The sequence below is a fragment of the Ictalurus punctatus genome, chromosome 24 (genome assembly GCF_001660625.3).
Source record: "Ictalurus punctatus breed USDA103 chromosome 24, Coco_2.0, whole genome shotgun sequence".
Lineage (NCBI taxonomy): Eukaryota > Metazoa > Chordata > Actinopteri > Siluriformes > Ictaluridae > Ictalurus > Ictalurus punctatus.
The window spans coordinates 17,172,843-17,187,808 of NC_030439.2; the positions used below are offsets into that span (position 1 = coordinate 17,172,843).

The 14,966-nt window shown below is 41.6% G+C and overlaps 1 protein-coding gene across 1 annotated transcript in view; it reads right to left on the reverse strand.

Moving 5' to 3' along the window:
- The window catches only part of zgc:63863 (TBC domain-containing protein), a 30,481-nt gene extending 18,929 nt beyond the window's left edge, over positions 1-11,552 (reverse strand). The window contains exons 1-6 of the mRNA XM_017453970.3: positions 11,316-11,552; positions 8,268-8,453; positions 8,061-8,141; positions 6,778-6,964; positions 5,546-5,647; positions 1-127 (exon numbers count right to left, since the gene is read on the reverse strand). The exon at positions 1-127 is cut by the window's left edge and continues 15 nt beyond it. Of these exons, the coding sequence (XP_017309459.1) occupies positions 1-127; positions 5,546-5,647; positions 6,778-6,964; positions 8,061-8,141; positions 8,268-8,453; positions 11,316-11,379 (747 nt within the window). The 5' untranslated portion in view covers positions 11,380-11,552. The remainder of the gene's footprint in view (positions 128-5,545; positions 5,648-6,777; positions 6,965-8,060; positions 8,142-8,267; positions 8,454-11,315) is intronic.
- Positions 11,553-14,966: the final 3,414 nt, after the last annotated feature.

The window sequence follows — 14,966 nt, forward strand, 5'->3', positions numbered from 1 at the left end:
AATGGCCATGAGCGGATGGGAGGCCAGGAAGAAATCGTAGAGTCGCAGAACGTGCCGGAACTCCGAGAGGACATGACCGTACCATGTGATCAGCCAACTGAGGGCGAAGATGGTGCCGACCTCAGCTCTGTAACACACACACGAAGGAAGAAATCTTGATCACTCTCTCACACACACACACACACACACACAGCTACCCAGCAAAAACTATATATGACTAAATTAATGTTTCATGAATATAAGCTTACTTACTTATTTATTTATCTATTTATCTATTTATCTCTCTCTCTCTCTCTCTCTCTCTCTCAGGACAACAGTGTCTGGAGTTTAGACAGAATGGCATGAAAAAATATCTAGATCTCAAACCCAAGAAATCTGGTCTGCTATGGTGCATCTAGTGAATGTATAAAGCTGCTGTGTGTGTGTGTGTGTGTGTGTGTGTGTGTGTGTGTGTGTGTGTGTGGGAGCACATTTCGCCGTTTTGTCAGGGTGACACTAGTTGAGCTGCACTGCCCGTGGCTATGGAGCCATGTAAACATTGTCAATGTGCAAGAAAATGGTTCTGCACATTGCTCTCTACATGGATGACGTAACAGCGGACCCGGGCGTCTCGGTCACGCGTGCTCTCCTCCTTAATCACGCTTCGGCGCTTCCGGCCTGCGGCTGCTGCGTCTCCTCTCCGACTCTGCAGTTAGCGAGCAGGACTTTCCACACAGCCTGCTTCCTGTTGTGCAGCAATAACGCACTCGCCATGTTAAAACGAGAAGTGGATGACGACCATGAGCACAAAAAGAGGCTAAATCTGACAAGTTTATCGCTGTGGAGTTCTTTCGGCCAAATGAATCGTTACAAGCCGCTGGAAGGAGTCTCCAGTGTCAGCTCTTTGTAAAATTCAGAAGTTAAACCCTGAAGACAAGGAAGTCTTTTGTCTTTATGACCGAGGGCGACAGAAACAAGAGGATATTTTACAGACTTCGATAACATAAAATGTGGAGAAGATGGACAATGCAAGGGGGCACAGTGGCTTAGGGGTTGGCATGTTTGCCTCGCACCTCCAGGGTTGGGGGTCTGATTCCTGACTCCACCTTCTCGCCATGTTCAGGGGTTTCCTCCGGGCACTCCGGTTTCCTCCCCCGGCCCGAAGACATGCGTTGTAGGCTGTCCAAATTGTCCGTAGTGTGTGAGAGTGTATGATGGTGCCCTGTGATGGGTTGGCAGTCCGTCCAAGGTGTTCCCCGAGTTCCCTGGGATAGGCAACGGGCTCCCCGTGACCCTGTGTAGGATAAGCGGTGCAAAGGAAAGGAAAGAAGGATAAGTGGCGCAAACGCAAGGAAAGAAGGATACGTGGTGCAAAGGAGGGAAGGGAAGGAAGGAAGTAAGAAGGGAAGAAGGGAGGATGGAAGGAAGGAAAGATGGAAGGATTGAAGGATGGATGGATTGGGCTCCTGAGTGGCAGAAAAGCATCACCAGGGGATCATGAGTTTGAATGCAGACGATGCTGAGAACCGGCTCAAATAATAATAAAAAATAATAATAACATCATAAAATAATAAAAATGGGGCGAGGTGCGAATGTTAGAAATCCATGATAGAAGAATTCTATGATATTAATTGCTATAGTACAAGAGGAATAATACGTCTTTTTTTGCCACGTAAACAATTTTTCCAACAACAGCATGCTCTCTCGTGTATCATTCCTTGCTTATAATCCCCACACATCATTCTGCTAGAGTAAAACACCACATAATCCCAAGATCACCTTTTTGTCCATATGGTGCATATTTAGTGCCCGACAGCGCATGAAGGCTTTTCCTTGCATGTCCTGAAAGTAAACAGAAAAAGAAAAGGAAAAAAAAAAAAACGGGACATGCCACATATACGTTCTGAAAAATCTACTTAAACACACCAAAGTGCTCTAAAGTTTTGAAACTTCCAGAGTTTGACTACACTGAGACTGAGCTTGTTAGCTTGGAAAGTGCCCTGAGCAACAGCACCTGAACGAGCTCAACCATTAAACCTGAAGAGCTGCAGTGCACTCGACGGAATCCCAGGACACACACACACACACACACATACAATATTTATCCCCAGTCTCTTATTTGCTCCATTTTAAATGACAAGCCATTAAAAACAACTTCCCTTTACATACAGGGCTGGGAACAAGCGCGAGTCCTCTCACGCACACATTCTACAGCACAGCCTGCATCTCTTATGCATGAGGAATCGAATGCTAAGAGCACGAGGGTTTAAAAGCAAACAAAACATCACGGATGAAACAAACCGACATTTTCACTTCGTTTCAGCTTTGAGGCCGACTCTCGTCTTTTGCTATAATGTCAAGTAATGAAAAATGATTAGGAAATATTAGTAACGAAAAATAAATGTGTTGCTGGGTTTATTATTTCAAAAGTTTTGCACACGACTGCATCTCATGCAAAGAGGGTCTCGAACGAACGTTACACGGTCAAGATTCGGATGAGTGCGCAATTTAAAAAGAGTTTGCGTCCTAGAGCTCACAGAATTGCACAAGTTTACAGAGTGTGAAGCTAATGTTGCGCTCTGCTGCCTCCTAATGGAGAGAATTACACATTGCACTCTTCTTATCATCACTAAACTGGGTGAAATTCAGTTCTTAGGGTGTGTCCCAAAACTGTAACCAGCGCCTGATTGGTTCCTTGACCCTGCATCTGACCCGGAAATAGATCGAAGTCTGACATATATATGATGATATATATATATATATATATATATATAAGAATTCTTAAGAATTTCACTTACAGAAGCAACAATAAATAATTCAATAAACAACGGGTATAAATAAATTTAAAAAACTTCACACACTGACTAGTCAAAAAATATGCCTTGCTTTAAATATAGAGAAATAATGAGAGGATTTTGTTTGGAATTTTTTAATACAGTAAGGACACCACGTCACCAATAAATCACTTTAAAGTGCCACTTCTTCAGTGAGATTTGGTAAAAAAAATAAAAAATAAAAAAAAGCTTATTCTTGCTTCCTCCTGTCTATGTTTACATTTCTCACACTTACTCCGTTTCCTCAGAGGAAGGATCTGAGAAGCGCAGATGACATGAAGCGCAAAAAAAAAAAGCAAACGTGCTTAAAGAAATGTTAAAGAAACGAGCAGCACATGTTGACGCTGCATACGTACAGAAGTGAGAAATGTTTTTCAAGCACGAGGCTTTTCCGATATCATTCTATTTCCATCCAGACGTTGAAAAAATGACCAGTTGAACCAAGCATTTTTCATAAAAACCTACCTGAAGTAACTTTTACGCTGCAAATGTAAACGAAAGGTCGTATGTTGGATCTTCGAAGAGTTCGGGAGATCACGATGTGGCGATGCCACAGCCATCCATGGCTGGGAGACCAAAACTAGTCGTGCTCTCTGGGTGGGAGGGATGGCATACGTTCTCTCCCTCATCGATCACAGTGACACTAGCCAATCATGGGCATCTCCAAGCTCATGTATGCGGAAGGGGGCGCATAACGCTTTCCTGAGAGTGTGTTACACTGCCCTGTGATGGAGCAGGAGCAGCAGTTGAAAATGATTGTGGTTGGCTAGCTTCAGATGTCTTGGAGGAAGCACATGATAGCCATAATCCTCCCTAGTTCATAGCTTCATAGCTATTATAACACAGAGAAAACCTAACTGGTGGGTGGGAATTGGTGGGGAAAATCTATGGGGGGAAAAACAAGTTGGAACTTCTAACCTTTAGATCGACTAAGGAGGAGAAGAAGGAAAAAAAAAAAAAAAAAAAAAAAAAAAAAAAAAAAAAAAACACCCCCTCAGCTTGGAATTCCTACTCGGAAAGTTGGCAATATCTCCTCGACCTTGAGACGCACCACTTCTGGACATTCAATGAGACTGAGAAACCGGGAAGCACTCCTCTTTCCCGAAGACTCGGGGCACAAGTTGGGGGAGACCCTGGATGGGGCGCTATCCCATCGCAGGGCACAATCGCACACCCCTTCACACACACAACGGATAATTTAGAGACGCCAATCAGGCTAGGAGGAAACCGGAGTACCCGGAGGAAACCCCCAAAGCACGAGGAGAACATGCAAACGCCGCACAAACGGGGAAACGCCCTTGAACACTAGCACAGGAAGTGGAGCTTTTCGAACTGACATACAGTCTGAAAGACATGTTCGTAGAATCGCCTCCTTCTGATTGGTCGAACGTTGATGATCCACTCCGAGAAGACATGATTTACTGACAGATGATGAAATGTGACAGGAACTTCGCCAAACCTAACCCCAAAAAAATAAAAATGAAAAAAAGTTCTGACTTAAAAATCGTTCTAAGAAAGCCTGTCAACTGGTTATTTATTCAAGTTTCTTTCCATGAACTTTCTTCGTCGAATATTTTCACATCGTGTCCCGCTTCCTAAAACGATCGACAAGACAATGGATGCTACGGCGTTGCAAACCGACCTTCACTCTTTGTACTCGTTTCAGCGAACTCTGAATGTCTTAAAAAAAGTACGCGTTTATTCCGCTGCAGTTTGAGGTAAAGATTTCCTGTCAGGTGGAGATTTCTGAAAGAGATAAACACCAGTTCTGTATTTCAGAAGTCATCAATCTCGCACAGATAAGCGGCGGCCGTATTAAACCCGTACGCCTCGCGCATGTGAACTCTCCCGAACGCTCGCTCGATCTCCACCGGTAACATCGAAACGGCGAATGGTTTGATTTTGATCTGTTTTCTAGCTTAATTCAGACTAATGGGCTACTAATGGGTTTGAAAGATTTTCCTTGTGTGTAGGTTTCCGCATGCAAGCTGCCTGTATAAAAAGCCTGTCTAAATATATACCACTCTCATACTCTCTTTACGAAGAGAGAGAAAACAGAAGAGGATGGTGAGGGAACTAACCTGTTTCGTGGACGCACCACAACTTTAAATATAGAAAGAGAGAGAAAAAAAAAGAAAAAAAAAAAGGACGTGTTATTTTTTTAAATACATATTATAAATATTTGACATTGTCAGTAAAATTGTAGTGGTATGAGACAATAATAGGAAAATAATGGACGTCATAGTTGGAAAGAGATCACACCACCCTGTCGTTGATCCGTTTTTCTATAGCAGTGTGTTTTACTCCTGACTTAAAGTGCTCCTAAACCATTACAAACAGTCTTGGTAGAATAACATGCTGTCTACTGCGTCTTATGGAGTAAGTGCATCTCTACAACTTTACCCTCATTAAGACTCAAGAGATATAAATATGCATGATGTACGAACTGGAAACCCAGTTTATAGATCTAATCTCTAATCGTTTTAAAGCAAAGCGGACGTGGTATTTTGTACGATTGCAAAGTTGCTCTGGATTTTTTTTATTATTATTATTGTAGCACTGAGATGTGAATTTAATCTGATTTAAAAAAAAAAAAAAAAACTCCGAGTAGAGATTTTTTATTTATTTATTTATTTATTTATTTATTTATTTATTTTAACACAGCCCCCAGTTTGTGAACTGCCACTTTAAAATAAACCAACTTAACCCCATCCACCCCGAAGCGGTCATACCTCCGCATGAAGTCGTGTAGCTCGGGATCGACCTGCTCCAGAATGGGCATCAGGTAATTCAGGATGTGTTTGGTACTGTCCATGGTAGGGTCCATAAAGTCCCTGCACAGACACACGACACCACAGCAAAGTGTTAACGCTGATGTTCACGGGTCAAAACATCAGAAACTGTTTACAGTGGCTGAGTAACCGCATCTAACCGTATAAATCCTTATATATAAAGATTTGCTGCGGAGAAATAAAATCAAATTAAAAAACACGGACGGTCATCGCTTTCTATAGCTGTTTTTTGTTAATAAGGAAATAAATACATAGGTTTCTAATAGTTTTTCCCCTTCCAAATACATTCCAAATGCGACTTATGTTGAAAACGAACCAAACCTTTTGTCTGCAGGATATATTTTAAGCCTTTAAGACTAATTTACACTTGCTGTAAACTACGCGTACACAAGATGGCCACCGCAGAATAACCTGCAGTCATTTACATTACCAATGTCAATAGTGGAGGTAGTATAGCAGCATGTGACTGTGTCCCCACCGATGTAAATAAACTACAAACTAATCCTCCAGACACTCTATGTTTTATACACACACACACACACACACACACTCAGTTCACTTCAGTCATTGCTGTGCTACTCTGTCAGTATGTTTTTCCTCACATGATCAAATGATTGATCTGACTAACGCTCTCTTCTGTGAACACTCAACACTTCTCTCTGCAGAGAGACGGATAATCTATAGTGAAAACTTCCAAACCTGCTAACAAATTCTTGACACTTAGAAAATACTTGATGCTTTTGCACTTATTGTGCAAGAAAAGTGCCTGTTATAGGAACTTTTTCCATGACAAATTTGAAAACATTCTAAATCATAGCAATTTTTTTTTATTAGTTTATAAATAATAAAACAATTATGAAAACCCCCCCAGGGCAAAACTGGCAGTGATCTCTGAGTGGGAGGGACGGCATTACCATCTCGCCCCTGTCAATCATAGAGACACTAGCCAATCACAGACATCTGTAACGCTCGTGTGTGCGGAAGAGGGCAGATTGCGCTTTCCTTGGAGTGGGACGCAACATAAGCGGGAGTTTTAAATCATGTATCTCAGGAAGAAGCATGTGTTTGCCCCGCCCTCCCCAGTCACGTGATACAGGAGACCTGGCTGGTGAGAATTGGCAAGCGCAAACTGGGGACAAAACTGACCTTGTTACTCTGCAAAAGACACAAACCTGAGGTGATGATTGGACAGCTTCTCGACCATCGCGATGGCCATCCGCTCTCCTACCACCAGCAGGAAGGTGACCACTATATCGTGGTAGCCTTGGTAGTAGTGCAGCTGAGGGTTTCTTCTCAGAACGTCCAGGATGATGTCAATCAGCTGCTCCTGCAGCACCTCCCTCTCATCAGCCCGCATCCCTGACACACCGAGACACCGAACGAGAGAGACAGATGAGCTACAACCTGTCTCACATTCCAGATTTGGTAGTTGTACTGACTGATACATGATTATTCTGAGAGAAAAAGACTAGAGAACTATGAAATGATGAGATTTTTATTTGGTCCTCTTGCATGGCTGATTGATTAATACATAGAATTATTCTTTGAGTCTTTTTAACCTCAAATCTACTCTGTCAGAACTTCTGGAAAAGTTTCATATGAATTCAGTTTGTGATATTACCAAAAAAAAAAAAAAGAGAGAGACCCATATGACCACATATGATATGGAAATACCTTTTGATTCTTCATTTCTGACACACACACACACTAAAATCACACTCCTAACTTATTTAATGTCAATATTTATAAAAATGAAAAATGGTTCAATATGAACATATTTAATAGTAGATTTTCTTAGACCATCCATCCATCCATCCATCTTCTACTGCTTAATCCTTTTCAGGGTCACGGGGAACCTGGAGTCTATCCCAGGGAGCATCGGGTACAAGGCGGGGTACACCCTGGACAGGGTGCCAATCCATCGCAGGGCACAATCACACACACACTCACACACCCATTCATAGACTACAGACACTTTAGACACGCCAATCAGCCTACCATGCATGTGTTTGGACTGGGGGAGGAAACCGGAGTACCCGGAGGAAACCCCCGCAGCACGGGGACAACATGCAAACTCCGCACACACAGGGTCACGGTGGGAATCGAACCCCATGACCCTGGAGGTGTGAGGCCAACGTGCTAACCACTAAGCCACCCCTTTTCTTAGACTAATTAATATTAATTCTATTTATTAAATCTTTTAATTATATTTCATAGCTTACGTGTTCTGGGAAAGCTCTCACTATTACATTAATGATGTAATTCCATATAGACAGGAAGTCGCTTTTGAGTATTTTGTCTTTTTCAGCCCTCAGAATGACCTTCGCTTGCTATTCCCAAGTGTCTCAGACGTTTCTAGACGTCCCGGTTACACGACAACTCGAAGACTTCGTCGAACGCGATCATGAGAAAAGGGATGAATCACATCGTCTGATCAAAAGCAGAGAAACGCTACCTCTCGGGAATCGTCGCATGGAGCGTCTGACGTCGAGAAGCACCTGGTTGTAGTCTTTGTGGTTCTCTCTGATATTTTTAGCTGTTTAAAAGAAAGGGAAATGATGAGAAACAGTAGGTGAGGAATACAGAACAAAGTGAAACAGATCCTTGCGTCTGACGTGTTGCAGTTCACTCATTCGGGCTCTTGTGTGTTATACACACTCACCAGGTTTGGCAGGAAGGTCAAACACGTTGACACTGAGGAGCTTGGGCCAAACTTTTCTTCGCACGTCGTCCGTCAACAAGCCTCCCTCGCTGACAGCTGCACTCCGCAGGGTCTCGATGTCCACGGGGTCACTGTTCAGCGCCTGCTGGATGTCTACAAGCTTCTGCTTCTTCCACGACATGCGATCTGACGACGGAAAAAGGAAATCTGAACCGAATGGCTAAAGGTTACATCTAATAGAACTGGACAGAGCTCGAACTTTTCTTATGCACAAGTAATGTTTGTGTAATGTGGCTTGGCTCATGAGCCTTGTTTCCAAATCGTGGCCATGTAGTCATGAAACTGACTAGACAATAAGGAATTATGTGCATTAAGTGCATTTTTGCAATTGGTGTAAATTATTATTATTTTTGTCTTCTGGGAAACATGTATATATTAGATATCTTATGTAGGGATGTCCCGAGAACCGATAATTCGGTACCAACATTGTTAAAACGTGACGGTACTTGTTTTTCTGTAGTAGCGTTGGTACCGCTTCTAATGAAGAGTGCAATTCTTCCGGAACTGAAGGGGGCAGCAAATACGCGCAAGTGTTTTAGTCGGTCCACGAGTGGTGAAGAAGAAGAAGAACGCCTACAAGCACACGGGAACTACTACAGAATATGGTGACAAGTTTAGCTCCGCCCCGACTCGTTGAGTGGAAAGGTGGTAAGACTCAAATATGGAAATACTTCGCATTCGAGGCGGATGACGGCAAACATAGAATTGATGCTCTGAAGACGGTGTGCAGCCGATGCTATCGTTCATTTCAAACAAAGCGAGGAAACACCTGGAATTTGGCGAAGCACCTGAAAGACTGGCCCTATATTATGTTTGTTTGAGGCAGCTGGTATTGTTGGCGTGAAACCAGATAACGTTATGCTCCATGTAATGTTTGCGATAGCCTGTTATTTGTTAACGACGCTAACGCATTGCAATGTTATAAACTACTTCCGAATGGACCACCATGCATCTCCATTCAGCCCGTGTCCTGTCGGCGACATATAGCCTAATGTCACTAATAATTATTCACATGTTCATGGTGTTAATAAATCGTTTTGGCCTGCCACCATATCAGAGAATTTAAACTAATGCTTGCATTCAGAGTATACGGTGTGTAAGTGTGTGTGTGTGTGTGTGTGTGTGTGTGTGTGCGTTTAGGAGTGCAGCTTAGCACTTGTAGCCTCCACTGTTTTAATAGTCATTGTTAGACAGGGTTTGATAACTAAAATATCCCTCTCTCTCTCTCTCTCTCTCTCTCTCTCTCTCTTTTGCCAGTATCAGCCAGAGAAGGATGTCCTCCAGAAGAGTTTTTAATTTTTAAAAAATTTATTTTCAAACCACACCGTGGTATCGACTTTGGTATCGGGTATCATGTACTTTTGGTGGTATCGGTACCGACTCCTAGATTTTCGGTATCGTGACATCCCTAATTTCAATCACCTTCTTCCTCATCATCTCTGGGATTTCTTTCAACTTTGCCATAATGTGTTACTGGGTAAGAGCTTTTAACCAACGTCATGCTGTTGAGAAAGTTCTATTTAAGCGCTGATGTGATTGAACAGGGTTTGCAGTGATCAGGTCTGGTTGTGTCTAGTCCAGCTGAACCCCATTAGGAATGCAGTTTCATAGATTTGGGGAATTAGTAACTCACAGCACTATATATCACACACTGTATATTCTAGCGTTCAATATGTCACTGGACTGATTCAAAACACATCAAATACGATCTCATATCAGCCCTGATACTGAAGCTCATTACTATATCAGTGCATACCTAACACAAATAATGAAATTTCCCAACATTGATTTTTTTTTTTTTTTTTTTTTAAATAGTGAAAAATAGATTAGCACTGTTGAATCCTCAGCTCTGATTGGTCAGAAGGTGGTGAACAGTTTCCTATAACTGCCGCTCTGAAAGTAGTTCCGGTTGCTAGGCAAATCACAGGTTTATGTATATTAACACAGTCGTTGTAATATGTTATTGCTTCTATAATATCACATGGCAGACATACCAGATAAACGGATTTAAAATGTATGTAATAATTAAAAAAGGTATCGGTTTCGTTGAGGAAACTCTTATTTATTGTTTATGGAAGGAGTCTTCAGTGCCGGTCGTGGATAAAAACCGTAACTTTAACCCTTCTGATGCTGGAAAGTCTTCAGTTTTGCAATTTCTTGATAACATGACAAGCTGTGTTTTTAATTCTTTTTTTTTTTTTTTGGTCTTATTAACTTCGAGAGAGAGAGAGAGAGAGAGAAACACGACGCTGGTGAAGGAACGACTGTTTATAGCTGCTATAACGGAAGTGATAACAGGATATCCTTGTTTCACAGGCGTTCCACATCAAATGTAACTATAAACGGATATAATCGCAATCACTGGAAAGTTTCAGTGGTATAAGAGGAATTATACACTCTGATCCATGCGGTTATGGGAAAATAAACAACATCCAGGTGGTAACAGTAACTCACACCACACACACACACACACACACACACAATTTTCTCACACCACCCAGTTATTAATCATTTTCTTTTAACAGCACTACCCCCAAGTGTATTATTCATTACGTCATGTTCTCCTGGACAATTATTTTTGGGCGTCAGTGGTTCAAATCCATATTTCTATGTCTTCATGGTATAAAATGCAACAGGTCTTGAAAGTTTTGGCACCGTGGCACACAGCCAAATCTTTCACAGGGGATCATTGATATTTAAACACCGTGCAAATTATAATCTCCAAGTATGATCATTGTAATGGTGTCTGTTTATGGTCAAAAGATTTGGAGAGAGATCTCTCTCTCTCTCCCCCCTCCCCCCTGTGTGTGTGTGTGTGTGTGTGTGTGTGTGTGTGTGTGTGTGTGTGTGTCCACGTAGCTGGACACGTCAAGACCTCCTCCCTAGTTACATAACTTCCATGATTAGACTGAATTCATCACTGAACTTTATTCTAATATTCAATATTAGAATATTATAAATCATGTTAAACCCACCCATCCTGCTCACCTTCATGTCTGCCAGGTGTTGTTCTGCTCCCATTCAGCGGGTGGCGTTTTTTCACCTTTTTCATCTTTTTTAGCTCTAAAATATGTTACTAAATGATAATCATGTAGATCATTAAACTATTTCAACTCTGTAATTAAAATAAACTGCCATTTGTTCGAGTTCTCCACTCCGCTGGTAAAACAGTTCCGTTTCAGCGCCGGTGACTCAACCGCACATGATTGCAGGAATTGATTCCCCAGCGTTGATCCCATTGGTTGACAGGCGATAAAAGCTCGAATCCGATTGGTCGGTTTTCTGTGCGCTACTCCAGCAGGAGCGCTATAAACAAGGGAGCATGGTCGTGTTGCCAGGTTTGTAATAAACCATTTAAAAATCCTAAAGCTCACCTATTATGGTTTTGAAACGTGCTTAATTTTGTTTTAGAGGTCTCATACAATATAGTTACACGCATCCGAGGTCAAAAAACACTTAATGTGCTCATAATTTAAACTGCAGCATCACCTTTTCCCCAGTATCATAAACGACTCGTTAAATGATCCGTTCTAAAGGATTCATTCCAAACGCTTCCAGAGAGCATACTCTGCTCTGATTGGTCAGATGTCCCAGTCTGTTGTGATTGGTCTACCGCTGTCAGCGTGTTTCAAAAAGGAAATGCCCACTGCCATAACAAGTTTCAGCTCCAGCGGAAAAAATTAAGACCAGAGGCGTTTTTTTTGCTTTGTTTTGTTACAAACCTACGTAGGTTAGTACAGGAAGTAACTCTGGAATCACTAACGAGTCATTTCAGCTGTTCAGCTGTTCCTTGTTTTGGGAGCCAGCATTTTACATTCACAAACAGCTCTATAACACACTACGTGGTAATAGGTAATATCTGAAAAACCATAATAGGTGCACTTTAATATTGTAAATAGATATACTGTGGTTACGATTAAAAATGTTGCATAAATAAAATCAGTGTAAACAAGAATATTGCAATATTCTAGAGTAAATTCATATCAAATAATTTCATATGAAATCTTAATAAATTAGTTTCTTTGACATAAATCCTATTATTTCATTAAGATAAGACTCTTTAACATGACATAACTTTGGTGAAGGAGCTCTACAGGGAAAGTGCATATCATTTTTAATGTTGCTTTGCTAAATATGGATTGTCTCACAGTAAAGTTGTATTCTACTGAGTAATTTTCAATAACAGTAGCAATGACAGCTGCAAGGCTTATATTAATGTACTTGTTCTCATACATTACTGTTTCTATAGTGTGTATGTACACGGTGACTTGTATAAACGATGATCGACGCAAACAGATTTTTAAAAAAAAAAACATGTTTAACTATAGATATGGTGAAGTTTTCTGTGACATGCTTTTTTTAAGCATTTTTGGAAGGAGTTTCCAGTGTCAGTGTTTTGTAAGAGTCAAAGGTAAAGCTTTAACTGTTACATTTTTCCAAGTTTTCTGTTGTATGAAAGTCTTTAGGATAGAAGAGTTTACACTTTCTTGTTTCTGGTGACATGGCAAGCTGCATTTTCTTTGCCTTATTAACTTCAAGAGCTAGTGAAGAGAGAAGCTGGTGAGGGAAAGATTGTTTATACAGTTGCAATCAAAATGATTCAACCCCCCCATTGCAAATCAGGTTTATTGGCAAAATGTACAGATTTTCAGCTGTTTGAAATGAACAAATCAAACAAAAGCACTTGGAATAATTCAACACAACGCATGCTTCAAGTGGTTTCCCCAAATTCAACTGAAAATGAATGAGAGAAAGACAGGGGAACGTGCGCGAGACAGACCGACTATCTGCGCGAGAGAGGCCGAGTGTGTCCGAAAGTGCGCGAGAGAGACCGAGTGTGTCCGAAAGTGCGCGAGAGACACCGAGTGTGTCCGCGAGCGGGAGCGAAAGTGCGCTAACTGCTCAAACACTCGCTCATAAAGCCATACAAAGGAAACGCCCTGGAAAGACTGTAAGCTGGACTTATTAAATTGCCAATATAAGGCAAGAAAATGTTTGCGCATGCTCTTTAACCGGTTCAGACGCGCTGTAGTGGAGTGTGAGAGTCAGTTAGGTGTGTTCACGCATAGCAGCTGCTGTCTATGTGCGGGCATGTGCGCGTGTCGTGCCTGAAGGTGTACACTAGGGGGCAGTGTTACCATGCCGAAAAACAACAATAGAAACCTTAATATAGATTGCACTGTGTTTTAATGGTTATAATGGGAATTGTATTGGTTTTTAATGGAAACTGTAATGGTCCCTGTGGGTCTCTACTGGTCATTTGTTGCCTTCGGTGGTATATTATGTCTAGTGGATACCATTATTGACCAATAATGGTAATGTGTATGGTTTTAATGGTTAGCTGATGGTTTGTAATGGTATTTGTAGTGGAAACATTAGAATTTTTGTGATTGTTTCTATTGTTTGTTTGTTTTTTTCAGCAGGGACATAGTCCAAACATAAAGTTGTTTCACTGTAGCATGGAGAATGAATAAAAGAAGCAAAGCACAAGAAAAAGGGGTATTTTGTTTTTCATGTCACATTTGATCATTTGATGCAATATTACACTCAGATTTGTGTTTGTTTTCCATGCACCTCCTTCACCCAAGGTCTCCATCTCTCCCTCCAAGCATTCATTTTGCATAATTCATTCTTTTAAATGACGAACTTGGAGTATTACACTGCACATGCACATCTTCTATTTAAGTCCATGCAGTAATATAATTCTGTCCTAAAGTCTGCTGCCCAGTCTGCATGGCAAGTCAAAGATATCTATTCAAAACAGAAACTCCGCTCCTTCCAAACAGCTCCTTCAATGTGTTGATGTAATTTCCACTGCAACAGGAAGTCAGGGCTGGACATATTGAGTGGCGCCTCCTGCTTTTTAAATAGCCAACAGTGTTTGGCTCACCTCAAAACCCAGGCTAAGCCGTACTTCACAGGGTACCATGGACGTGAGTCTGAGCAATAACGATGCATTGGATTCACTTGTGGAGGATTTTTCTCCACCTCCTTCACCTGTTCCAGAGGACCTCACAGAATCTTCTACCCATGGAGTCGGGCCGTATCAAATCGAGCCAAAAACAAAGGGTGACGGTTCTAATCAGGAGGCAGGTGGTCATTCAAGCCATTTCCTTCTGAATCAACTTAAATTTGGAAAACTGAATGAACCGTACGACCCAGGCTTGCTGATATGATTTCTCTCGTTCAACAATGGCAACTTCGGCGAGGTGATTTTTATAATGTTGGGTGCGGGACACTTCAGGTTCTAGAGAGCATTTGATTGGACAGAAAATCTGATGAGATGCTGAAGTGCAGAATGATGTCATCAAAATTGTTGATCCCTATATTTACATTTATGGCATTTGGCAGACACCCTTATCCAGAGTGACTTACATTTATATCATTTTATACAACAACTAAGCAATCGAGGGTTAAGGGCCTTGCCCAAGGGCCCAACAGTGGTAGCTTGGCAGTGCTGGGGATTGAACTCCTGACCTCCTGATATCTTTTGGAGTACACGATCTTATAGACAACCTGAAGGCTGACATGAACATACTAAAAGCCACAAAACGTTTACAAAAATTTTGATTTCGAGGACTTAAATATCCTTCCTCCATCAGGCCACTCCCACTACTGATCTGTCGCGCACCATGTGCG